Below are 27982 nucleotides of genomic sequence, written 5' to 3'. Positions count from 1 at the left end.
CAATCATCTTTCCTGCTCCTGTGTACCAAGTGCTTTTCCTGTTTTAGCTCATTTTATCCGCTCCAAAGCCCACAGAACATCATAAGAAGCATTGGGGGCCCTTGTTAAAATGCAGATTTCTAGGCTTTTCCCCTTAGGATTTCATAAGAGAAAAACATTGGGGTGGCAGCCTGGGAAGTTCCATTTTACAAGCACCTCAGCTGATTCTGATGTGAGTGGTACCAGAAACACTGTCCTGCATGCCAAATGTATTATTGCCATTCTACAGATGGGAAAAGTTTCACTTACCCAAGATCACACAGCTGGTGATTGGCAAAGAGAGGGTTTGGATCCAGACCCTTCTGGCTCCAAAGCATGTGAACTTTTCACTATACTCAAGATATCTCTCTTTGCACCTAGTTTCAGAACCTCAGTTCCCTACGGTCCCAAATGTCACTTCATATCTTTCTCTAAACAAATTAAAAAAAAATTAGATTGGCTTTAAGAGAAAAATTTTTTTATCTCCATAAATAGAAACCCAGCATCACTTGCTACTTGCTGTAAATGGGAGGTCATTATGAAAGTGGATGGGCAGCTGCTAGTGACAGATCCTGGGCCCACACCTGGAAGGCAGGCGCTTTGCCCATCCCGAAAACAGCTGGGCTCAAACGATGCAGTCTTCACCCGGAGCCCACCTGCTCACCCCTCCCTGTTCACAGATAAGCAAGCCCACAAACTTGACATTCGTGAAATATACACAAGGCTTTCTTAACCTGAAGTCCAAGTACAGGCTCAGAGGTGAGGTTTACCCCACCATGGGACAATTTTTTCATGCTGCTTGATCTGTGTGAAGGCTTTTCTGGGTTGAGGGTCCATGGCCCTCTTCTGAGTCTTGCGGAGATCTACAATTCAAAAGAGATTAGGAGCTGCTGCTGAAAATGAACGTTTCCTCTCTGGATTTTCTCTTTAGCTTGTATCCCACGACTTTCCTTTTTGGCTAATCTTCCTCAAGCGCCCTGCCAGGTGCCCTTCAGTGGGCTTCTGCTTTCCCATATGGGCTTCAGGGACTGATTTTGAAGGGACATTTTGCCTGTGTTTCCATGAGTGCTTACTGGAAGGGTACAAGGCACCAAGGGAGGTCTGGGCTGTAAATGGATCATGACATGAAGTGTCCTCTCCTGGCAAATGTCTACTCTGTGACTAGTCTGCACCTTTGGTCTGGATAATGCACTAAGTTGAGGCATTTCCCTACAGCTTTCCTTTTTCTTCTTAAAAAAATTGTAAATGGAGAAATAATTAACGGATGGCAGATGGGGAGAGTCAGGTTCCTCACTGTTGTACTGAGAGCAAGGGAGAAGGTCACAATGGCCCATGTGCTGATGGTTTAGAGCTGGGGACTGGGTATGAGACTTCAGTATGAGTTTATATTTACCTTAGTCTAGATGCAGACACGTGTAAATACACATTAGTATACACGCATGCTTTCTTGTTCTGCCAGCCAAGAGGATCTAGAAGCAAGAAACACAGCTAGTGCCCAGATTTTGGTTTCTCACAGGGTTCTCCATCAGAAGGAATGAGAGCTCTTGGAGAAATGACTGATTACAGGACTGACACAGGAGATACATAAGATAAGCCTGAAGTATCTTATACTCCAGAGAATAAGGAAGATCTGGACTAAAAAAACCCCCAAGAACCAACGAAATTCAATGATGGGGACATGTCAAAGGGACACAGGAGCCAACTGATGGAGCTCCCAATAGCCAAAGCTGGAACAAGTTGAACAAAACAAAATAGATAAAGTAGTGTTGGATTGTCACCCAAAATATGAAATACGTGTACATGAGTCCATACCAATAGAAACAACAATTAAATAAATGCAGAGGATAGACAAATCCTCCATGCAGAATAACTCCCAATAATTTATGGAACTATTTCGCTGTGAAGGGGGGAGCATATGTCCCTACACCTTAAGCATAATGACTTTCTTTCAAAAAGGATAGTATGGAAATAGGGGGAAAGAGTAACTCTGACTGTGGAAAAATCTGATAAACACCCCCTCGGCCAGGTGGTCATGGTCAACATCAACAGTGATAAGTCAGTGTGTCCTTGACACGATGGGATGAGAATGCAACCTTACCTCCGTGGTTTTCCTCCCCAAAACACGTTAGTCTAATCATGAGAAAAACACCAGACAAATTCCAGTTGACAGACATTCTACAAAATACCTGAGCAGTACTCCTCAAAGCTGTTAAGGTTATCAGAAACAAGGGAAGTCTAAGAAGCTCTTACAGTCAAGAGAAGTCCAAGGAGATATGATATCTAAATGTGATGTGGGACCCTCAAAGGGATCCCAGAACAGGAAATAGACCTTAGGGGGAAACTGAGGAAAGCTAAATAAAATACGGGCCTTAGTTAATAATAATAATGTGTCAATATTGGCTCATTAATTGTGATAAGTGTGTCATATTAACATAAGATGTTGATAATAGGAGCACCTGGGTGGCTCAGTCGGTTAAGCATCCGACTTTGACTCGGGTCATGATACCGCAGTTCGTGAGTTTGAGCCCCGCATTGGGCTCTGTGCTGACAGCTCAGAGCCTGGAGCCTGCTTCAGATTCTGTGTCTCCCTCTCTCTGCCCCTCCCCCGCTTGTGCTCTGTCTCTCTCTCAAAAATAAATAAACATTAAAAAAATTAAAGAAAAAAAGATGTTAACAATAGGGGAAACTGGGTTTGAGGTATACAGGAAAGCTCTGTACTATCTTTGCATTAACCTGTAAATCTAAAACTGTCCTAAAATCAAAGACTTATTTTAAAAAAGACAAAAAATTATAAAATAGTTCAAGCATATAGAAAAGTACAGAAAATAATTTAACAGACATACGTGTATCCATCATCCAGGTTGAACAGATACTAACATTTTGCCACATTTGTCTCAAATCTCTTTTGTCTTCTCATGAAATAAAGCATTACCAATACAGTTAAAATTACTCTATTCCTTTCCTTTCTCATCATTCTCGGAGATAATGTCTCAAGTTGCTGTTTATTATTTCCATGCGTATTTTATACTTATGCTACATATGTATATTTCTATTAACGAATATATGCTATAGTTTTGTGTTAATAGTTACATAAACAGTAACATGTGGTTATATAACTTTTGCAAATTGTTCCTTTACACAATATTAGTTATTAAATGTATCTATGTTGGTTCACTTTGATCTAGTTCATTCAATTTAACCTTTGTATAGTATCCTATTGAATGAATAATGCACCATTATTCATCCTTCCACTGAGGGACAGTTAGATTGTTTCCAGTTTTTTACTGTTGAAAACAATGTTCCAGTTAACATTCTTATATATGTCTTCTGGTGTATACATCAAGAGATGTTAGGGTATACGCTTTATGAGCAGAATTGCTGGGTTATGGGCTAGGTGCATCTTTAACATTATGGATAGGGCCACGTTGCTCTCCAAAGTGGGTTCACTAATTTATCTTCCCAGTAGCAGTGAATAAGAGTTCAGTTCCTCCCTTTATCCCTATGAACAGTTGGTATTGTCCAGTTCTTAATTCTGCCAATCAGGTTAGGGAATATATTTTTCATGCTTATTGGCTGTTCTGGTTTCTTTTGTGAATTTCCCGTTTATAGCTATTGCCATTTTTGTACTGCGTTGCTTAATACGTTGCTTACTGAATACATATTTAATTTGTTTAAAAAAAGTAACACAAGGTTCTCAGGTGTCCTAACCCAGTGATGTCCTAGAGCCTCACAAAATCCAGATGTATGTCTCCTCAGAACTCTGTACTCTGTGACCTCACATTGGCAGCTTTCATTAGCCAAGGTGGAATAGTTACACAGAGGAAATTGACAAGCTCTACAAATCAGACCTCCCTCCCCCAGCCTATTGTCAAACATTTGCAACTAGCACACTATTATCTTAACCTCCTCCTAGCTCCTACCTGGCTCACCCATCTCCCACACCATGTGGCAGGTTTGAAAGCCATCCCTGACCTTCTAACTTTTTAGCATATTGGAACCGGGCCTCGGACCCCTTTCAGGAGCTATCTCAACAGGGTTTCTATAATATAAGATAAATTCAACATCCTATTAAACTAATATATCTTCAACTTTAAAGCTCATCCCTATTCGTTGAAAGCAAAGCTAGGCTCCTTCAGTGACCATCAGCCACAGTAATCCAAGCACAGAAGTAGAATTTAAATATCCAGGGACCTCAGATATCACTTGTCATCCTCTCAGTTAATCCAGTACTTCTTTGGACGATTTCCCCGGTAGGTGTGGATCCAGTCTCTGTATGAACAGCCTAATAACGCAGAGTTCCTTCCGGTACAAGGCAGTGCTCCAAACAGAGGTTATTTATTTCTATTGGAAAAGAAGAAACATTCTCAGAAAGAAGTGAAATCTGTTTTCCTTCCCATTAGTCTAGCTCTGCACATTGGAGTTACCTGGGTCAAGTCCAGTAATAATCTTCCAGGTATATAGAACCAGAGGTCATAGAAGACTTCTCTTAATGTCTATATGTCTTAATCATCCCTCATGGGATGTACCATCCAGCCCTTTCATACTCTTGCCCCTGTGTCAGTGTTCAGTTCTCTTGTTGATCAATGGTCCTCCAAGGACAAATGTCAACAACTTGATATTGTGGTCTCCACACTGTAGAGCGCAGACATCTGCATAACTTCAAGATCTCACTTATCTGCAGCGCATCCATGAGGCCAGAACAGGGTTTGCTATAGTTTGGACCCAGACACACCAATGTTGCTTTAAAAAAAAAGTCCTGAAGAAATGTACAAATATATCCTACAGAATAAGGTTTACACTGGAACTTAATATCCCAAAGAGGGCATTTTACAGGAACATTTTCAATAGTCAATTGGAAGATGATTCCTCTTGTGGATCACCTATAACCATTCGCATCTGCTGTGGTGATGGATCTGTTTGTCTCCCATACCATATTCTTAGAAGAATACATATGAGAATTTAGAAGTGCTAAAAAATGGGTTCTACTCTAAGAAATCCTAATGTGTGGAAAATCTGCATTAATAAAACAAATTAGGAAGCAGTTGTTCCCTGAGCCTGGCTTCTCTTGCCTGTGCCTTGATTTATAGACTGTTAATTACTTAACAGAGAAGGCAAAGGTAGGAGACATGTGGGTTAGAGTATAAGATACCAAGGTAGCACTCTCGATTAAAAACCAAAGAGGGAAATCATGGTATTGCAGAAGCCAAAAGACCTACTCCAATGCGATCATTTCATAGAGGAGGAAACACAGAGGCAAAGAGCCATGCACAAAGTGACATACAGCACTACGGAGTAGGGTAGGGCAGGCAGGCAGGGGTGGGGGTAGGAGGTGGCGGGCAGCCTCCCTGCTGCTGATAAAACATCTTTGGTCAGGGCGCCTGGGGGACTCCATCGGTTAAGCGCCTGACTTCGGCTCAAGTCATGATCTCACCATTTGTGCGTTCGAGCCCCGCATTGGGCTCTGTGCTGACAGCTCAGAGCCTGGAGCCTGCCTCGGATTGTGTCTCCCTCTCTTTCTGCCCCTCCCCTGCTTGTGCTCTGTCTCTCAAAAATAAACATTAAGAAACAAAGAAATAAAAACATCTCAGAGCTGGTGGCATTAATCAGAGGGAACACAAATCTTGATGTAATCCTACTTTGCAGGTACTTTTCTGATGCATTTCAAAACCAAAGTAGCATCGGGGCACCTGGGTGGCGCCTCCGTCATCAGCTCAGGTCATGAACTCTCAGTTCACGAGTTCAAGCCCTGCGTGGGGCTCTGTGCTGACAGCTCAGAGCCTGGAGCCTGCTTCAGAATCTGTGTCTCCCTCTTTCTCTGTTCCTCCCTTACTTGCACTCTGTTGCTCTCTTTCTCTCTCTCAAAAAAAAAAAAAAAAAAAAAAGTAGCATCTTTGATGCTCTCTGCCAGGCAGAGATCCTTACTACTGGTATGTGTGAAAGTTAATTACATGGAGGATAAAGAACATCTCTACCATCAGGATGCAGATAGGCTAGTGCCAATCTGTAGAAGGGTATGGTCAGGGTGTTGGTGCAGGGACAGAAGCCTTGAACCTATGGTGATTCCAAGGATGACTGTCACTCCTGCCCCAGGTTTTCCAAGAACTTTTCTTATTGATGTTTCACCCAAACATGGTTCCGGAAGTTGTCAGAAAAAGATGTTCCAGCCATCTCTATCCAAATTCTCTCTGAAACCTCCATATTGCCTTTAAAGCATCACAGAGGAATGTAGCATTTACGGTCCTGTGAGCGCCGGGCTATCTGTGCAAATCTAAAATAAAAAAATCTTCTCAAGTTGGGTGTAAACAGATCTCACGGAGACTGGGACTCACATCGCCTTGACCATGCAGGGACTTGAACCAACTTGAGATCACTAGTATCTTTCCTACCCCTGGATTGCTTTGTGGAGACCCCTTGGTGCCTAACACAGCTAAAACCCTTTGCAGTGGACCTTAGGCAGATGGACTTCTGAAAATGTATTTATATGTAGAGACAGCTGTGGGCATGAAGTTTGGAGATGAGCATCTCTGGGAACTCACATAATAGCAAAAATGGAAAGCCTTGTGCTTTCTTTTTTTAGAACGGCTGCAAAATTTCTAATTTACACAATACACACTTTAAAACTTAAATTCAGATATATTTACCTACAGTGAAGTGCATCCATTTTTTTAAAAAAATTAAGTTTATTTATTTTGAGAGACACAGAGACAGCATGAGTAGGGAAGGGGCAGACAGAGAGGGAGAGAGAGAGAATCCCAAGCAGGCTCCGCACTGTCAGTGCAGAGCCTGATGTGGTGCTCAAGCTCACAAGACCATGAGATAATGACCTGAGCCGAAATCAAGAGCCAGATGTTTAACCGACTGAGCCACCCAGGGGCTCTATGAAGTGCATTTGTCTTTAAGTGTACAGTTCGATGTGTTTTTGATGAATGTCTACACTACCATGGCCAACACCCCAATCAAGACAAAGAGCATTGTCATAACCCTAGAAAGTTCTTTGTGCTTCTTTCTAGTCATCCACAACTCTCCTGCCCCCATCAAAGGCAAACATGATTCTGATTTTTATCTCATAGATCGGTTTTGCCTGATCGTGAACTTCATGCGAACAGACTAATATACAATATGTGCCTGGCTTATGCATTATACTTTTGAGGCTCATCTGTGTTTTTGTACATATTAATGGTTTGTTCCTTTTTATTGTTAAGCAATATTGAGTCGAATGGACATATCACGATTTTTTAATTTGTTCTTCTTTGGTGTGCATTTGGGTTGTTTCCAGTTTGTTGCTATTAAGAATAAAGCAGCTACCAACATTCCCATACAGGTCTTTTGCGAACTTTTCATTTCTTTTGGTTAAATAGCTAGGGATAGAGAATTGCTGGATCATAAGTCAGGTGTATGTTCAACCTTACAGGAAATTGCCAGACAGTTTACATAATACGCTCTTAATTAGTGAAGCTGATTACCTGTGAAGTGAATATTTCTACATTTTTTATCTCATGATTTTTTGTCTCAAATTGCACTGATAGGTTATGAGTACACATTCTTTTGAAATGTAGCCTGAAGGATAAGCCCTTGAGTAACTATATCATTGTAGTGGTTCTTTAATTCCTCTGACTTATTGATACAAACAACTTAGAATCTGGAAAAATCATATTGGAAAACTGGGATGATCTCTTTTGTGAATCCCTCCCATATTTTTATCATCTTCTTTCATAGTTTATACATACAAAAATATGTGCAATATATGCATTAGTTATAAAGTATAATTATAAAGTGGAAATCTGCAAACCCACCACCCAGCCTGAGGAATGAGCACAGTTCTGAGAACATTGCGTGTGCTTCTGGGCTTCTCCCCAACCCCTCCCAGAGGTAACCAGGATCCTATGCTTTGTGTTCCTTATTAATCCTTTTGCTAAAATAATAATGATTATAATAAATAAAGCAAAAATACTTTATTGTGTATTTAATTATCTTGCTTTAAAAATTGCCACATGCTTTTTGTCGTCTTTGCTTTTGAGCTTTATCAAAATGGTGTCATGTGTACTTTTTCAGAACTTGCATTTTTTTTAAATTTAAAATTGTGTTTCAAAGCTTTGCCCACATTGTATGTGGCTGTAGTTTATTCACTTTTGCTTTGAATGACATTCCTTTCTGAGAATATATCACGATATATTGTGTACGTAAAACACTTGTCGATTGTCACCTGTGCTGTTTCTCACATTTCTTTTTTTTACTTGGTATATGTTACGTTTTGGGGGAGCCTGATACATTGAGCAGAATATTTCGAAATAACACTTTTCAAGTAAACAGTTTTAAAAAGTGAAAATGAGCAACCATTTTCAGCTCCAAATAAAGGGAAATTTATAAGATACGTGGGGGAAAATTACATACAACAAAATGTGTGATGCATTGTCAATGCTACTGTAAAACAAAGACTCCAGTCATGTTTTACTACATGATTTAATTTCCAAGGTTGAAAAAAATAAGTTTGACTTTGATATGTAGCATCTAATCCTGGAAGAAAATAAAAATCACCTTCTTTGTCTACATGATCAAGTTAGAGCTGAAAAGCGATCTAAATTTTGACTCTCTTCTAAATATTAAGCTATATAATAGTAAGCATCTCCACGGTCTAAAATAACTTTACCTTATATATTTCCTACTACTTTAGGAAAACACAGACATTAAAAAAATTCACAAATGAAAAATCATTTTGGTCAAAAAAACCCTACAATTTAAATAACTACGCATTTCTTTTTATTCCATAAACCTCCTTATGTTCTCAGGGACAACTCAGTGGGCATTTTTATTACTAATACTTGAAATATATTGTGTCGTAAGGATCTTATATTAGCATTCACCTTAAAAAATCAGCTCTAGGGGCGCCTGGGTGGCGCAGTCGGTTAAGCGTCCGACTTCAGCCAGGTCACGATCTCGCGGTCCGTGAGTTCGAGCCCCGCGTCGGGCTCTGGGCTGATGGCAGGGAGCCTGGAGCCTGTTTCCGATTCTGTGTCTCCCTCTCTCTCTGCCCCTTCTCCGTTCATGCTCTGTCTCTCTCTGTCCCAAAAATAAATAAAAAACGTTGAAAAAAATTTAAAAAAAATCAGCTCTAAACTTTTGTCTTAATTTAGAAGTACATATTAAAAAATTCTGAATATGAAATATGAAAATATAATATTGATATTCCTTTATATTTAGCTGTAGAATGGATCTGTAGGCTTCAAGACCAACCTCATGCAGGGAACTCTCTGAAGAAATATTTAAAAATTAGTAAACTAAATTTTAATTATTCACATATACTGTCTAATTTTTAAATGATACATGCTAAATTTAAGTTTCTTTTTAAAGATTCTAGTATGTTTCTTTCTCTGTTAATGTCCAGAAACATCTAAAACTGGAACACTGTATTTGAAAATTAAGCTGAATTCAGTTAAACAAAAACAATCCCATATGAATGACTTCCTTAAGTTAAAAAAAAAAATTTATTTTCCTTCTATACAACTGACTCACTGAATTGAGCTAAAAATTTCCAAGGGGAAAAATGATCTAGGAAATAAATATAGGGGAGAAAAGGGCTAGGTTTCCATTATGATAGCTTCTGACTTGTTTTCAGCTCTTAATTAAAAAAAAATTATTTACGAATGATGGGATGCATAATGTAACGCGGAAATCTTTTACAATTACAGTAAAAAAAGAAACCTACCTTTCCTTTAGAACAGATCCCTACTTACCAGACAGTCTGATCGTTTATGAGACAAACACTTCCACTCGATCTAGAGATTCACAACTCTTTTATTAGCCATCTTCTTTTTATTTATTATTGACATCAATTAGCCTGAGTCATGAAACCGGACCACATTACAGACGACACGTGGTCCAATCACTATTTTTAAAAGTCCACGTATTTCAAACTCCTTTCTCCAGCCATTGCTGGGGTTTTTCTCCTTTGAGGACCTGGTCTCCGCGGCATTTATTCATTAGATGGCTGTCCTAGGGCAGTCTCGCTTTGGGGAAACCTCTCCTTGGTCACAATCAAGAAAACCACCAAGGAGACTTGGGGTTTGTGCTGGTTTCTAGCCACTTACGTAGCAAACGAAACTAGAGAGACGTGCTCGGGAGGATCCGAGGCAGGTGCGGGTGGGTTTCCGCAGTGACCACGGATCGCGCGTGTGTGCGGCATGTTTCCGGGTCCCGACACCAGCGGGGAGACTTGTCTCAGCTCCGGCCCTGGCCCCCCACCCAATTCTCAGGAGCCCTTCGGACACGCCCCCCGCTGCCTCCGGGGCCCCGCAGACCGGCACTGTGCACGCGCCTCGGCCGCTCCCCGCAGCCGCCCACGTGGTGGATCCCCGAGCCGCGTGAGACCGCGAGGAGCGGCCAGGGCGGGCCACGGGTAGTGGAGGCCCGGCCAGCGCGACCCAGTCTAGCCAGCCCCCTGCCCGGGCCCCCACATTTCCTCTCCCGTAGGGAGGCGACACTCCGCCAGCCGGCCTTCCCCGGCGCCTGCCGCGCCCCCTGGCGGCCGCTGCGGGGACGCGCCCTGGGCACGCGGGGCAGTCTGTCTGGGCCCCCCCTTCCCCCGCTCGGGGCCCGCGGCAGGCGGCGGGCAGTATCCCCTCACGCCCCTGGGCTAACCACGCGGGCCGCGCCCTCCCCCTTCAGCTCCCCGCGAGCCCCCAGAACTCCGGACTCTGCGGCCGCGACGCCGCGGCCGTCCCAGCCTTGCGTGAAAGTGCCTGCCTTAGTAGGTTGGGGGTCTGCTTTCTCCCAGGTGTGCCCCTCCCGCCACATTCGGGCTTTCCAGCACGCTGCGAAAAAAATGCCGCATGCACGCACTTATTTATTTATTTTGCAACAGCTGCAAGAAACAATGAAGCTTTTCAAGAATCAGGGAAACGCGCCTTCCAGCCTTGCTGTTGTTTTCAATGAACCTCTCCGGCCCCGCACTGCCGGCCCACCCTGCCCCCTCCCTTCCTCCCTTCTCTTCTCCAGCCTGCCCCTTCGCGGAGCCCGGGCCGGCGCCGGGGGCATTGTTTTTGGAGTCTTGCGGGAGGGGAGGGCGCGTGCAGGGTGGCCGGCGCAGTGCGGGTGGGGGCGAGAGCGTGTGGGCGCGCGCGCTCGTGTGCCGGCGCGGGCGGGGGGCGGGGGCGGTGCCTTGCAGCCTCGCACCCCACGCCCCGGCTCCGCTCCGCACGTCCCTGGAATCCCGGGCTCCGGCTCTTGGCGCGCGCCGGCCTGGGCCGGGCCCTCGGCGCGCCGCGGCTGCGGCTGTGGCCGCTCCAGTGTGCGCGCGGGCGCGTGTGCGCGGCCCCGAGAGTGCGCGCGCGCGCGCGAGCCCCCAGTGTGTGGCAGCAGCGGCGGCAGCGGCGCGGCGAGGCTGAGGCTCTTGTTTACCAGCATTAACTCCGCTGAGCGGAAAAAAAAAAAAAAAAAAAGGGGAAAAAAAAAAAAAAAAAACCCGAGGAGGAGCGAGCGCACCAGGCGAACTCGAGAGAGGCGAGCGAGCGAGAGGGACGCCGCCAGCGAGCCTGCCCCCGGCGCGCCCGTGCCCGGCGCTTGCAGACCCTCGGCCCCACTCCCCGGGCCCTCCACGCCCCTCCCGCGCTAGGGGAGCTCCACGGCGCGTTGCGCGCCTCGGCTTTGACCTTCAGCGAGCCGGAGCCCCCGCGCGCGGAGCCGGCGGCGGCGGGCGGGGGCCGGGCGGGGGCCGGCGCGGAGCCCGGGCGGCGCGGCGGGAGTGCTGAGCGCGGCGCGGCCGGCCCGCCGCTTTGTGTGTGTTCTGGATTTGGGAAGGAGCTCGCGGCGGCGGCGGCGCTGAGGGAGGAGGCGGCGGCGAGCGGAGCCCGGAGGAGGAGGAGGAGGGGGAGCCGCTCATTCATTTTTACTCCGCATTTCTGCCCCCGGCCGGCCTCGCCCGCGACCCGGACTTCGGGGCAATCTTGCGAACTGCGTCGCGCCCTCCCGCCGCGGAGGCTCGGGTGTCGGACAGCTTCCCGCTCTGCCTGGGGTCGGGCTTGTTTTTCTCCGCCGAGACGAATTTGGGCTTTGCCCCCTTTCTGTGCAGTTCCCCCCCCTCCTGCCTCTCTGGGTTTGAAAATGGAGGCCGACGACGCCGACAGCCCGCCCCGGCGCGCCTCGGGTTCCCGACTCCGCCGAGCCCTGGGCCGAGGCTGCCGGCGCTGAGGGGCCGCCCCGCGCCGCCGCCCGCCCGCTCGGCGCACCCGGAGGGTCCCCGGCCGGCGCCGCCTTTGGAGTATTGTTTCCTTCGCCCTTGTTTTCGGAGGGGGCGAAGACTGAGTTTGAGACTTTTTCTTCCTTTCCCGTTTTTTTTTCTTTTTGTTTTCTTTGTTTTCTTTTGATTTTTCTTTTTGTTTTTTTTTTATTTTTTTGAGAGAGGGGAATTTCGTCCCAAATAAAAGGAATGAAGTCTGGCTCCGGAGGAGGGTCCCCGACCTCGCTGTGGGGGCTCCTGTTTTTCTCCGCCGCGCTCTCGCTCTGGCCGACGAGTGGAGAAAGTGAGTATGTGCCCGCCGCCCGCGGCCACTGCGGGAACTTTTCCTCCGAGGGGCTGCGCCCTGTTTGCGAAACCCGAGTTGCCGTCGTCGCAGCTGTCGGGCCCCTGGGCTCGGGGGCGGCCCGGCGGGGTGTGGAGGGGCTCGGCCTTCCGGCCGGAGCGGCCCCCGGAGCCCCGGCTCTGCGCACCCCCGCGCGGGAAGAGCCTCGGGGGCTTTCTCTTTCGCTGTCCCGGGAGCCCTGCCCCGCGGGCCGGTTGCCTTGGGAAGCGCTCGTGCCCCCGCGGCCGTGCCCGCGCTGGGACTCCGTCGGGGAAGTTCGCGCCGGGCCGGGCCCCGCCGCCCACACCTCACCCCCCTCGCGGCGCGCGGGCCGCTCCGCACGGCGGGCTGGCCCCCGCGCGGCGCGCAGACGGTGGTGACAGCTCCCGCGGTCGCGCGGGGCCCTGGCTGCCGGGACAGGCGGGGATCGCGTAGCCCACCGGCCGTGGGGTTCCAGGGGGAGGCGGCCGGCGGAGAGGCCCCGCAGCCCCAGGACACGTTTCCAAACATCCCAGAGCGGCCTCGTGTCGCCAACGCGCTTTACCCCTCGGGCATTTTGGGTTCCTGGCCTTTCCCTCCCCGTCACTTTCGCCCGATCCTGTGCGGGTTACCTGCCCCCGGCTTCACGCGACCGCTCTGTGCGGGTCAGGCGTTGGGGGGGGGGGGAGAGTTCCCGCTGAAGACTACCCCCCCCACCCCCGAAAACTGCAAGGTCGGGGGCTCTGCGTCAGTCCAGCTTTTCCGAGGAGCGCGTCTGGGCCCCTAGTTCACAGGGTTCTGGGACTTTCTTCTCCCAGTTGCTACCCCGGCCCGTAGACCCCTCTCCTCCTGCAGACGGGGGTGGGGAGTGTTCGGGCAGCATCCGACTGTGCGGGAGTGGGTGTGTGGTCCGAGCCGACGTGCATTTCCACACACGTGCTCTCAACGCGGGGCTGTAGCTGTCGCCACACGGCCGCTCGGGGACACCTAGACGCCTGGCTCCGGCGAGAGGTGTCGCGCGCCAGCCTTTAAGGCGCGCCGGGGTCTGCGGCAGCGGGGGGTGGGCGGGAGGGTGTTCTGTTTTGCGAGCGCAGAGCCCTCGCCTTGGTTTGCTGGCCAGAGTTGCGTTGCACTGGATCTCTCCTGCCCCGCACTTCCTTTGTACAAAGTTAATAAGCAGTATCGCTCCACACTCGCTATCGCTTGCAATCTGATAGCTTTTGTTTTGGTGGTGTCGGGTAGGGGTAGGGAAGTGCGGGGAGGGGGGGAGGAGAACTTAGGGCCCCACGACGTGTGGAGGAAGGAGGAGGAGGAGGGGGTTCTATACTCAGAAAATGGAAGCGTGGTTTACTGGCGTATTCGCGATGGCAGGGTAATTTGAACACGATTAAAGTTTAAATGCAGTCGGGGAACTGGGGCTGGGAACGTTGAGGGCGTGTTGGTGAGTAATGTTTGCCGAGGGTATGCAGGTGGTGCCAGTTAACTTTGAAAAATCACGACGGAGCCTCGAAGAGTGACGGAGAATGGTGGGGGGTGGGCGGCGGGGCTGTCTGGCCCCATCACGGGGGCAATTCGGAAAGGCTGTTGTGTAAACAAACCCTTCTTAAGTGTCTTGGAAGAAATGAGTCCATGATGGAGTAAGAGGAGATTTTTGTAAAGAATTACTGTTTACTACACGGAGTAAGTCGCAAATTGAGGCCGGACCTTCCACGGAGCTGAGCTCTCCTCCTCTTTGTTTTCTAAACTTTCAGCTCACTGGATTGGACGAAAGGCTTTCGGCTCCCTTCTCAGGGTTACAGATGGTGTTTGGGGGGACCGAAGAGGGTTTCTAGCCTCTCAAGGCTAAATACAGTTTAGAAGACCACAGGAGAGCAAATCCATTTTTTTTAAGGCATGATATTGAGGTGTGTAATGTTTCCAGTTTTATTATTTAATGTTAGTTGTGAGGTTCACAACACCAGTGATGGCCTTGCGTCTTGAGGAAGGAGTCGGGCATTTTAAAATAGGATGTCTTGTTGTTCCCAGCGATCTTCGTGAACAGTATTCTTTGTGAAAGGAGGCTCTTTCTTGAGAAAACCGGAGGAGAAGGGGCATTTTCATGCATGTTTATAATACAGAGAGGCCAAAGCTTTTCTCAAGGATCCCTTGAAAATTGTTGGTTCCTGAAAACCTGACGGATGGCCAGAAGGCACCCCGACTCCTGTCTTGGTTTGTTGAAGTCCTAACTCAGTCTCTGTTCTTTCCTACAGCTCTGACGTTTTCAGGAGAAAACGATATGCTCAGTGTTGAGCATGTGTTCAGTTTTTAGTCAGGTGCTGGAACCCTTAACTCTGATGGAAATAAACTACTGAATGCAGTCAGGGATGAGTATTGTTTTGGGATAAAAATTGGGCTGGTGTTTGTTCCTATTGTATTGACATATTTAAGGATTAGTGTTTACTCTTTGAACACTGACACCTACAACAGTAAGGTGATTTTCTTTTAAATCTTTCACTGAAAAGATGTAGAAGTTTTTGAGGCAGATGAAGTCAAGCAGACACGTTTGTTTTGTTATCAACATAATGTGAACAGAGCATCTAAATAAGGGAGGCTGGGAAGTTCTGAGTGATAGCTAAATCATCTGATGGCTTCGCCTTTTTTTTTTTTTAATCCACATGTATTTTAAACATATTGGCTATCTCATTAAAAGGGCTCAGTCCTCTTTCTGCCCCAGGCACAGTCCTATCCTATTGTCAGGGAAATATAGGTATGTGAAAGGTTGATGTTTAAAGAAGTTGGTGTTTTATTACCAGAGGAAGAATCCAGAATAAGAAGGTTGGAAAAAACCTAAATAGCAAATTATAGTTTAGACTCTCTAGAGGGAACTAGCAAGTAAATGGTACTTTTGAGTAGAGATGGGGTGTGGGTCAGGATTTGAAGTTTAAAAGGTTATATGTTTGATTTGTCAGAAGGATTAGAAAACTCTAACCTTAAGAAATATGCTAAGGTTGACTGGAAGAACCTTAAAAGCATCATGCTAAGTGAAAGAAGCCAGTCACAAAAGACCACATATTATATGATTCTGTTTACATGAAGTCTAGAATAAGCAACTCCATAGAGACGGAAAGTAGATTAGTGGTTGAGTAGGGCCAGGGGAGGACGGAACAGGGAGTGACTGTTCATGGGTATGGGCTTTCTTTTGGGGGTGATGAAAATGTTCTAAAATTAGATTGTGGTGATGGTTGTACCACTCTGAATATACTAAAAATCATTGGAGTGTCCACTTTAAATTAGTGACTTTTATGGCATACAAATTGTATCCCAATAAACCTGGGTCCCCCCCCCCCTTTTTAAAGAAACCTGCGAAGGTTGACAAGAATGCATTGTCACTTTGAACATAGAGGTTAGATTAAGTAAATTTGTCCAGCAAGTGATCATATCTCTTTTTTATTTGTGGAGTTTCTTACATCCGTGCACTCTAGCAATACGGCAAACTGATGGCTGGTGTTGTAACAGTGGGGTTTCAACACCATAGGAGAAATGGGCAGGAAAAAAAAATCTTGGTTATACACAGCTCAAGTAGGGATTTAGGGGTTGGACTTAAAAAACACAAATGCCAATGAAAGTCAGATTTGTGACAGTGAAATCCTTAACTGAATCCGAAACGAAGTTGGTCTTTCCAAGACTAAAGTTTAGGAGCTGAGTCCAGAAGGCTTTTTGCATTTCCAGTTTTCTTACATGTGTTTTCCAACAAAGAAATAATGTACTGTTTTAGGATGGTAAAGAATTTCCACTTTGTTTTTTCTTTCTTTTCTTTCTTTCTCTCTTTGATATCCCTTATTAACTACTCTTGTAGTAAAGACTGAGGATGAATGGGGTGGGTTTTTTCTTTGTTGCTCATTTTATTTTTTTTAAATGGCTTCAGAATCTGAGCAGGAAACAGGATCTTTGTACGCTACAGTAGTTTTTTCAGGCGTACGATAATTTTTTTTTAATTAAAATTTCTCGTGGAACAAAAGATTTAAACATATAGCCAAGGCATTTTTGCTATGCCCTTTTCCAGATTTACCTTGGCCTTTTAATAGAAAAAGATGTGGAGAATAGTGGTTGTTTACATTTGTTTTTGCTCTTTGTCTAGGACTTAGTTTACTAATAAAAATGTTTCCTGCCCTTCTTATTGTTGCAAGATCAGGGCAGTAATGAAAATCAACTGTATCGTTTTCACTTGTTGCCTTAGAGTTTTGCCAAGGGGAGCCCTCAAGGGACAGTAGCTTCCTTTTAAATCTGGTTTCATTTGTTTTGTGAGAAGCAACTGAAGCTGTAAGAAGCAACTGAATCCAGCCAGCACTTATTGGGCACCTGCTGTATGAAAGCTGGACCCTATGCCAGGCAGTGAGTAAGCTTACAAGGAAAGAGGGCTTTGTCTTTGTCCTTGGGGCATTTTTTAAAACTCCTGCGTGAAACAAAGTTGCTTAGAAAATCAGATCTTTTTCAGACTCAGCACAGAATGCACGGTTTTCAAATAGGCGGCAAACAGCATTTTAAAGGCCCTTTAAAAACATTTCTGTAGACTTAAGATACGAAGTAAACCAATGTTGCTGAATCTTCTAAAGCCCTCTGCTGCACCATTTTTGCCTTCCTCACCTATTGCCTCCCATTGCAGTACTGGACGCACGGGACACATTCACCAGTCTACGCTCAGCCTCTCAGCTTTTTTACAACATTGGTTCTGACAATTGTGATTAAAAATGTGGAGTGTTGCAGTTACCTTTTGCCAACACTTCAGGAGTTACAGGTGGCCTTCGTGAATGCTGCACGGCATGTTTTGAGTTGCACGGAAGGTGGAACTTATTTCAAAACTGTTCTGGAGTTACACATTGCTGAGCCTTCTGGACATTATTAGGAAACTTTCTTAATTGTAAGGCTTTATCATGTAAAAGAACTCACTGTTTGTAAAGGTGCAGAAGGGTAAGAATAAGATCCAGGAGGCAATTGAATCATGACTTTGTTTTTTATAATCATAAAAAGTAGAAGCTGTGTTTCTTTCTGGGTTGTGATTTGCTTCGATTTGTTTTCAACACTCATTTAAAAATCCTAAGAAGAGGTTATCTGTGCCTGCAGGCCACCTTACACCGAACTGCTTTTCTTAGCCAACCTGTGACAGGTGCTGAGTCCAAGGTATGCATTCCCATCAGTTGTACTAAATATATAGTAGTTGCACACGTGCTTGAGATAGGGTTTCTCCATTTCTCTGTCCGAGATGTTCTGAAGGAAAACGTTGAACACTCGAAGGACAACAAAGTGAATAATGAATGAAGCACTCTGACCCCCCCCTTTTTTTTTAAGTTTATTCTTTGAGAGCGAGAGAACAAGTGGTGGGGGGGGGGTGCAGAAAGAGAGGGAGAGAGAGGATCCCAAGCAGGCTCTGTGCTGTCAGAGCAGAGCCTAACTCGGGGCTCCAGCTCATGAACTGTGAGATCATGACCTGAGCCAAAATCAAGAGTCAGGTACTTAGCTGACTGAGCCACGCAGGCACTCCCCTCTGACCTTGAAAATGGTGTTTGGGGTCAGATTATCAGGAGGAGGTTTTCCCATTATTTGTCAAGATGTGATTTGGCTTAAATTTAAGGAGGGGATACATGCAACAGTCCTGATGTTTGTGCACAATGAGACTTGTTGACATTTGGGGAGAGTAACTGATTTTCAGTATTTGGAAAGAAACCTCTAAGTATCTGTAAAACTGATTTGTTCTGAGCAAAAGGCATATGTTTTGTATAAGATTATTGGTAAACAAAAGATCTTTAAAAACAAGTCAGGTTGTTACCGCAATAGATGTGTATTCCCTTGGCATGATGAAGTTTGTTTCTCTTGTTATATTGCTATGGTCTTTTTTGACTCAGAATAGTAAAAGTATCTTTGATTTTGAGACTTTTGAAGACTTAGATTGTTTTCTGTTTTTAAAGCATCAGTTTTTACTCATCATTTCATTTTTGAAGACTTCCCTACTTTTTTCAATTATGCCAGTTTCACTCATGGCCTGTGAAACTGATTCATTTCAAAATCTTAAGGAAATATTGATATTTCTGGAATTGACAATTTTTTTCTCCCTCCTCTCTCAGTAAATGTATATCGAACACTTAGTGGGCTTAGATCTTTAAGTTTAAAAATTCATTCTGATACCATAAAATATTTTACAGAAGATTTTAAAGGTATGAATCAAACCATAGAAATCCCTTGTTATGTTTATTTAAAACACTAAAGAAACGGGATGCCCAGGAGGCTCAGTCGGCTGAGTATCTGACTTTGGCTTGGGTCATGATCTCACTGTCCGTGGGTTCGAGCCCCGCATCAGGCTCTGTGCTGACAGCTCAGAGCCTGGAGCCTGCTTGGGATTCTGTCTCCTCCTCTCTCTCTGCCCCTCCCCCCCCCCAAAAAAAAGAAACATTAAAAAAATAATGAAACACTAGAGAAACAAACTAGTAAGCAAGGCTTTTATTCTTTTCGGTGCCCTATCAAGAATTTTTAAACGTGTAGGTTGCTATTCAGATTTTACTGGGACACAACAGAAAGTAGTTTCTTTTATGATGAAAGATGCATGTTTGCAATGGCAATGACTGTTACAAGGTATTGTTGCTGTTATTTATGACGGGGAGAAGTAGGTAGGGATGCAGGGACTGCCTTTATTCTCATATTTATCCTCTCCTTGGTTAGTGCTGGTGATCGCTTACTTTCTAAGTTGCTGGGGATGTGTCCATGGAGCTGAGTGTCTGTCCCACTTACAATGGCTGACGGTCTTGCAGCCCATACTTTCTTATTTGACCTACTATGGTGGCTCAGCCACATGGGGAAAATGTGCACGCACATAACTGGTACCACAAATACTACAGAGGTAGCTACGTCTGCCTTAGATTGCTCACATTATAATAGTCTGGATTTTTTTTTAAAGCATTTATATTTAAAGACTTAGAAGTATTCTATTCCTGGTCCAAAGGGTTCTTGGCGGGGAGGGGGGAGGGAAGGGAGCTGAAACTTTATTCGTTTATTTCACTCCTCACTGTCTTAGCCCCCTGCACAAGACAGGCACCAACTTCAGTAATAATTATATAATAGAAATGCTACTTGTTCACAATTGTGTGTGTGTGTATGTGCATTTCCATGCATTCAGATTCTGACTGTTCTGAATCCATTACTGTTTCCGTCTTGTGTACTCTTGTGTGGCTACTTTCTTTTTAACCTGGTGCTGGCTTTCCTTAAACCGGCTTTGGAATAACTTGTCAGTTTGGTAATTCAGGTGTACTGCATGCTGCTGTTTAAATTACTCTTGACATGGGAGAACAAATACATTTTGACAGCCTTAAAGCATAAATGTTTTATAGAGCAGAACTTTTAAATTTTCCTGAGATATTTTGGATGCATACTTCCAGCTTGTCCTCTCATGTAAAATATAGTTGGTGGTTTGTCTCTATAAAATTGATCACTGGAAATACATATTTGACTAAGTAAATGAGACAGCACCAATTTGGGTTAGGCAAATTTTAGTTAATGCCTTTAGTTCATAGTAAAGGAACAGAAGTCTGATGATATTTAGGGGGAGATAGGCTTACATGTTACGGCTTTTCCCAAATTTGGAGTATCCGAGTGGCTTTTAATAACTTCCTGGAAAAAAGTAGGAAGCATAGAGAGAAAGCCAAGGTGTGCGGTCCATGATCCATCTGGCAAATAGTTTTCTAAGTTATTAGCTTTGTATAGATTGTAAGATCTTCATCAAACGTGCTCAGATTAATCTGTGTTGTCCTGAATTTATTCTCCCCATATTCTTTTCCTGGGTCTCCTGCTAGTGGAATAATACACAAGCTCACAGACTCAGGATTTGAAAGAGGAGCACAGATTGCCATGAAAACAAACGAACAAAGAGACCAGTGACAGGAAGATCTGTTGTTCAGCTTTCCTCAGTCCTGTCGTCTGATTTCTGCCGACAGTGAGTTCATGGCATATGTTAGGTCGCAACGTGGTATAGTTTGGTTACAGGAAATTCTTTTGCGATCATCGCCTTGCACGGTTGGGTGACCTATTTGGGATTTTCTTTCTGACATGTCCCTCAGTAAGATTTCCAACAACAAATGTTGAGTCAGGATGGAATTTCTAGTTAAATTTTAGTTCGTCAGCTCACTCGTTTCTGGGGAGACTGGTTAATTGAATGTTTCCTCTCTACCGAGTCCCTTGAAATCATTCATATTCTCTCCTGATTTTAGCTCCACCCTGGTCCAGTCTGCCAGACCTGCATCATCTGTCTGAGGAGATGCTCAGCTTGGCCTCTGAGCCACTTGGGCTACTTTGACTCCCATTCCTTCTCTCTGGTGTGATGGATGGGCCAGCCTCAAATTCTCAGCGTGTGCCTTTTGTGGTGCTGCATTGTGGTTCAAGAATCAAGTCCAAGGCTCCTCACACTGGGCTGCAATAAATACATCCTTAGTGAGACGGCTGTAGGGATCCCGTGTTAATTCCCAGCACCCACGCTTCACCTCTGCGGTGAACACGCCGTGCCATTGCTGTCTCCATGGTTTTGTTCCTGCTGTGTTCCTGGTCTGGAATGTTTTCTCCTCTCTGCTACCCCCGTACAGAATAGTGGAAAGTGCTACTGTAGAGAGCAACAAAGTCACCTGGTTCGAGTTTCTCCTTTGCTGCCAGTTAGGTCTTTGGCCCTGAACAAGTTATTTAACTTTTTTGAGGCTCAACACAAATGTAGAGACTTAAAATAACTGGGACGTTTTCTTCTTTTCTCATTAAGCAACATCACAAAAACTTCTTCTAATATATTCAGAAAACTAATGTCAGAAAAATTGGAGGGGGGAGGGTGTAGTTTTTTTATTTTTAAAAATCTCTGGATTTCAGACAGATCTGTGGAACAGGGACAGGATGGTAGCTGTCTAAAGGTGGGGTGCTAATCAGGAAATTCATTTTCTCCAAATACCTTTCTGTGGTTTTAAAAGATCTGAGATGATATACTTTTGTTTCTAACTCCCGATGCCTCTTCCTTCATGAAGCCTTTCAGATTGTTCAAACTTCCGTAGACCTAACCTCCCCCCTTACTTCCTTTGAGTTCATTACCACTACTGTGCTGGTTAGCAGTGATTTGTTTTGTCCTGTACCTGAGCTGTCGTCATTTTATGAGGCCGCAGAGAGCAGTGGAGCCAAAGAGCTTGCTTTGAGTCTCAGCTCCTCAGTAGTGAAGATCTCAGGCCAATTATTTAATCTTCCTGTGCCTCAGTTTCCTTGTCTGTGAAATTGCAATTTTAATAGAACCCACTTGATACACTTATTTATAGAAATTAAGTGAATTAATACATATGTCAAGTGCTTAGAACAGAAGCTGGCATATACTAAGCTCCTCAGACTTCAGCTTCCTACTGCTCTTATGGATGTGACATTCTTGAACGTAGGTGTTCTTTGGATAGTGCCAGGAAAGTAGGACACACTAGAGACTTGACTGTCCTTGTAACTTACATGCAGTTGGTATATAGTAGGTGCTCAGTAAATGTTCTACAATAAAACTTAAGGTGCTTAACAGGATACATTTTGCTTGTTAAATCCCGGTAGTACGATTTTACCTATTTTCAGCAAACAGTGGTAAACCCCGGCAGTTCACCTTCTGCTTCAGAGATCTGTTCATTACGCTTTCTCCCCTAATTCTTCCCCTTGTCCATTCCTGCCGGCGCCTGAGAAGTCTCCAGTGCGTACTCGGCCCACCTCACTAATGCGTAGGCGACACCTAGTGGCCAGAAAAGAGATTCAGCCTCTTCCGTGACTGATTTAACCCTGCTCGTGCCCAAGGATGAAGATAGCGATCGCCCGCTCCCTCCCCACGCGCGTCCCTTAGATTTTGTCTTCTGGCTTGGTTCCTGGGAACTGATAGCAGGAGAATGTGTGGACTGCAGGCTTCGGTAGAAACCACTGGGATTTCGGATTAAGATTGCTGTAGTGTGTCAGCCAGCTCCTTTGAGAATGAGCTACAATTAGGGTCTTCCTAAGTGAGGTAAACAACTTTGGCAGAGTCCTTGTATCTAGTGTACCTCTCACAATTCAAGATTTAAGGTGTTTTTACAGGACTTTAGCAAATAAAAAGTTCTAAAATATTTCTCTTGAGATTAGAGATTAAGAAAAAAGCCCTACTAATTCATTTTGAAAAATAAAGCAAGATCCCCATTGCTCTCTTTCTGTGGTAACACTTAAATTATCATTCTTATAGGTGTTGCCTTGGACAATTTCAGGGAGTTAAGACACTCACCAGTCAGAATTCCTAATGGAGAATGACAGACACTTCCGTTAACCGGTGTTAGATCTCACATCAGATGTACTGGGTTCGGTACTTTTCTGTGTTTTGTTTCATGCTTTTTTTGGTACTTTGAGAATCCACTTTGTCACTTCCTTGGCTGCAACTACACTTACTATGTACGTGGTTATCCATTTTACCTTTTGAAAGTTGTAGACTCATTTCCCCGTGATTGCTGTTTATTGTTTTTATTCATTTTATTCTATTTTATTTGCTTTTTATTATTTTTAATTTGGAAATCATTTCTTTGGCTATCTGAGAGAGGACCGCAGTGTGCCATCATCTCAGTCGTTTTGAACAACTCTTTGGGCTCCTTCTCAAACAGGCTGTACTCTTTCTTTCAAGTCCCTTTGCTCTGGCTGGTAGCACCTCTCTGCTTAAAACAACTCTTAACCAGTTTGCCCTCTGGAAAACTCCTTTAAGCATTAGCTACAATTTCACCCCCTCTGCGGCCTTGATTCGGCATGTAGGGTGGTCACGTGACACTCTATAGCTCTATGAGTAGCTTGCCCTGTGTTGTTTCCCCCAGTGGCCGAGAAGGACAATGATGGCACCTTGGTCATCCGTGAATTTCCAGGACATGGCCCGGTGCCTGCCACACGGGAAGACCTCAAACAGGAGACTTCTTAGAGGGCTAAGCCCCGTCCTGCTCCCCCTACCATTCACTGTGAAGCATCTTGATAACAAATGTATTCTCATCTTTTTATTATAGCCCTGCCAGCAGAAGCATCTTACCGTGCTAGTTACCACTATGTGGAACTCGAAAGCAATAAAATTATCTTTAAAATCAAACTTTTGGGGCGCCTGGGTGGATCATCATTTGAGCTTCTGACGTTGGCTCAGGTCAGGATCTCACAGTTTGTGAGTTCAAGCCCTGTGTCGGGCTCTGGGCTGACAGCTGGGAGACCGGAGCCCACTTCAGATTCTGTTTTTCCCTCTCTCTCTCTGCCCCTTCTCCGCTTGTGCACTTGATCGCTCTCTAAAATAAACATTAAAAAAAAAAAAAAAGCAACTTTCATCAGGCTTTTTGCAGACTGAGGTGAACAAAAGCCTTAAAACTCCAGGAAAGCCCTGTCAAGGCTGTTTCATCCCTGTGGAGGGACGCCTTTTCCCACAAGTTCCCTCCAGATAGGAATTAATGACTCCTGTCCACCAGTTGTTGGTAATGGGGCTTCGCTGGTGGTACTGGGTGCCTGACTGAAGGCAGGCACTCAGTCTGGGTTGGGCTGTGTTGTGGTCCAGGCGTGGCCTGATACAGAGGACCCCCAAGGTCCAGCCTCCGGGCCAGGTGGATGCTTCCATGTCTGTAGCTGCCCACTGCTCTCTCCCTTCTGGATTACACGGCAGGCCTAGGTCATTTCTCATGACCTGAGTAGCCTCCAGATCCCAAGACACAAGGTAGAGAGAGATGACGTGCTTTGGAAGGTCTGATTGGAACCAGCAGAAATACTGTGAACAGGCACTTGCTTCTGTCCCTTGCCTTGTTTTCTTGGTGAGGCCGTTGAACTTTTGCCTCGGATGCTGACAGGGATGGCAGCCAGTCGTAAAAGGCTCTCATCACTTGAGTGCCCCCCTCTCCTGGGTTCTGGCCAGGGCCTTTGATTGGCCTCTCCGACCCCCCGCCCCCGGAAGTTTACTTGTCTCGGATGGTGTGAAGAGGGCTCCTGAAAGTAATTAACACCTAAGAAATTATCCTTAAAAGCTTCATGCTCCTGAGGAGACTGGTGAGGCGGGATATTTCTTACGGAAAATGTAAACATAATCATTTGAACCTGGCATGTTAATTTCAAGCGTACCTTGTAAAAAAAAAAAAAAAAGTATCTTGTAAAATTGCCCTGTGAATGTTGCACAGGGTGGATGTGAACTCACCAGGACAAGCCAGCACAGCGCCCGCCTTTCATCTGCCCTCGTCAGTGGGGTTTGCATGTGCACAGCGCTGCCTTTGAAGCCCTTTCTCCTCAAACACCTCGCCGTCTCTGTCTCTCCGATGCAGGGAGGCATATTGGGATTGGGAAGGGAGCTATAGGCCTCAGTGTCCCCATCGTCCCCGTCTGCGGTTTGGGGTATTTGGGATGATATGAAGATTGGCAGTAACGTTTCTGAGGGGCCAGCAAGTAGAAGGCATCCAAAGGCATGTTTTATCAGTCTCTTTTCCATGTGCCATGGTGGCCCTGCTGGCCTCTCACTGGAGCTCCTGTCCTCTCGCTGTCTCCCTGGCACCGGGTATCACTGTCCCTCAGGGATAGACCTCCTGTCCCTTGTCTGCAGTGAAGTTTTAACCTCATGACGTCTGAGCCTCAGCTCAGCCCTCTGGAACCACTAACAGGCTGCCTGTCTGAGCCAGAAGAGAAGCTGCCTTTGAGTTAACTCAGGCTGGTTCCCGTGGACCCTTACATTCAAGGTCATCGCCCATGTAAAGAGGAGGACGGTGGGCAAGATCCAAAACCCTGCTTCTACCGCCAAGGCCTCCAATGGCCTCAGCTCCCCCGAGAGCCTATGGAGAGCACGTGTACTACTTTCTCAAGGGGCTGACTCTCCAGATGGAAACAGTCAAATGCTGGTGGATGGTTGCAGGCAGATGCATTCAGTGCTTACTCATGGGATGCTGACTAGTGGGGAAGTGTGTGAGCTGGAGGGGTGCTGTCATGGAGCTACTGAGGAACCCGAGAAGGTGTTAGGCAGTCTGGCTAGGGTTCCCAGGGGCAGTAGCATTGGCATTGGCCTGGGCATTAGCGCCAGGCGTGCTGGTGAAGGGACTCAGCGGTGGGTAGAGAGAGTGGGGAGCTTTGAAGCTTTTTGAACCTCGGGGTAGACGTATTGAAAGGGTGCTGGGGAGGCTGCCCTGGCCTTTGACGGGGTCAGGGTTGGGGGACCAGAGATAGAAACCCCAGGTGAACCAGTGAAGGTGTAGATGGGGGAGGACCCAGGGGGAACACCCTCCAGTGAGGCGCTTGACATTGCAAAGCCCTTTGGAAACTGCCGCCCCGGACTTCAGAAAAGCTCCTGTAGGGGAGTGCTTACCTTTGTCAGGGGTATCAGGGGTACCTGGTAACGTCCAGGACGAGTGCTGAAACTGCGGGAGTAAATACACAGCCTCCAGACAGACTCCCAAAGTGAAACCTTTTCAGGCGGCTGCTCTCAACGTTCATTGCCAGGGCACTGCTTTCTAACTTTCTGAGAAAAGCCAGGCGAGAGATGACCCTCGTTTCCATCTGAGCTGGGTCGGGTGGACCCGAGTTGGCCCTGGCCTTGGCTTCCTGTGGTTGGGATGGACGGGGAGGGGCCCCTGCCCCCCCACCCCCCTGCAGTGCTGGCAGACCTTGCAGGGCTATTTCCAACCGTCACCGCACAGGCTGAGAGGAATGAGGAATAATTTGTTTAAACGAGGATGCCAACTTTGCGTCCAGGCCTGGGCTTTGCTACTGGTGCTTTTTAACTCCTATTGATTGATGTTTTTAACTTGACTGGGCACATTGTAGTTCTCGATGAGAAGCAATCACCAGTGTTTAGCCCGCAATTGGTGCTCGTAGATACGAGCTGCCCGTTCTCTACGACTGTAACTGTTTTCACTGGACAAATACCATTAAAAGACGCAGTAATGTAAGAGGCTTCCTGGAAGGGTGACATCATGTGGCCTGGGGGATTTTGTATTCCTCGTCTGCTATCGGGATAGAGAATTCTGAATTTTAAATCATTTTCTACCTGTTTGAGCAAGTAGAGCCTAAGGATCTCAACCGGTCTGTGTTTTCTTCATTTGGAAAACAGGCCTCCTGCCATGTCCCGGGCGCTTCTGCCTCCAGTCGTGCATGATGGTCCAGGTTCCATTTTGAGATTTGAATTAGAGCCCAGAGCCTCTCAAAACAAGTCTACGATGTGCTGTTGTTCATGGGACACCTTATTTCCTGTGTCTGCCCCAGTCTTCTCATCTGTAAAATGGGAAATGGTAATGGCACATGTACCTCATGAATGAGTACACGTAAATCTCTCAGAGTGTCTGCCACAAGTACTAGGGGGTCGGCTGTTATTGTCTGTCATTAAGAATGGAAAATTTACACGTTAGAAGTTGTTTTCTTAAGGGGCAGCTGGGTAGCTCAGTGGAGCGTCCGACTTCGGCTCAGGTCATGATCTCGCGGTCCGTGAGTTCGAGCCCCACGTCAGTCTGTGTGCTGACAGCTCAGAGCCTGGAGCCTGCTTCAGATTCTCTGTCTCCCTCTCTGTCTCTCTGCCCCTCCCCTGCTTGCTCTCTGTCTCTCTCTCAAAAGTAAATAAATAATAATAATAATGGTTTACCTAAAAATAAAACTGATGCCCTCCTGGGTGTGTATGATTGCCATGTTTGCTCTTCCTACATTTGCCTTTTCTGACCTTCACGTTAAGACTGCAGCTTCATTTTACATAGAGGCATTTCAGAAGAGCTCTGTCCGGCCTCTCTGTCTCTGGGGATAGAGATGCACCTTCCTCCCCTGATTTTTGTCTCTCTACCTGATATCCCTCTGCCTCCGTGGAAGGGCATGAAACATTCTCCTGCAGGAGAGGGATTATTTGGCTCCCAAAAAAACCCTTGGGTCAGGCCAAATGACCGAAATGAGTCATTCATATGGTAGTGTGAATGTTGTACTTCCCAGCGTTGTTCCTGTCTCAGGGATAGCTATGGAATTAGGGGTCAAGTGGCCTTCTGGGGGAGAACCAGATCTGCATGGTCAAGGACATGAGTATCTGGGACTGGGAGTGCTATCCCCAGCCCAGATTTAGGACATAGGGTCTGGAAAGCATGAATCTAGGTATCCAGAAAAACTAATTGCAGTATTTTAGATCAAAAGTGGGGAAAATTGGGGTCCGACTCTTGACTTCAGCTCAGGTCATGATCTCGCGGTTCGGGAGTTCGAGCCCCGCATCCATCTCCACACTGACAGTGCAGAGCCTGCTTGGAATTCTCTCCCCACCCCACCCTCCTTCTCTCTCTCTGCCCCTCCCCTGCTCGTGCACACACACTCTCTCTTCCAAAGTAAGTAAACTTAAATTTTTTTTTTTAAGTGGGGAAAATTAAGAATCTGTGCCCCTCGTTGTTGGAAGGCTGTTTCCAGACATGGGAGTCCCTGGAGTCTGGGGCCTCAGACCTCCA

At 46.1% G+C, this 27982-nt stretch overlaps 1 protein-coding gene across 1 annotated transcript in view; it reads left to right on the top strand.

The window, feature by feature from the left end:
- The first annotated feature begins 11372 nt into the window (after positions 1-11372).
- IGF1R (insulin like growth factor 1 receptor) overlaps positions 11373-27982 on the top strand; it is a 305517-nt gene continuing 288907 nt past the window's right edge. Inside the window, exon 1 of the mRNA XM_027067961.2 lies at positions 11373-12533. Coding sequence (XP_026923762.1) covers positions 12440-12533 — 94 coding nt within the window. The 5' untranslated portion in view covers positions 11373-12439. The remainder of the gene's footprint in view (positions 12534-27982) is intronic.

This window comes from Acinonyx jubatus, chromosome B3, assembly GCF_027475565.1.
Source record: "Acinonyx jubatus isolate Ajub_Pintada_27869175 chromosome B3, VMU_Ajub_asm_v1.0, whole genome shotgun sequence".
In the NCBI taxonomy this organism is placed as follows: Eukaryota; Metazoa; Chordata; class Mammalia; order Carnivora; family Felidae; genus Acinonyx; species Acinonyx jubatus.
Note: the sequence above shows the minus strand (reverse complement) of the source record. Positions and strands in the feature narration are given on the sequence as shown.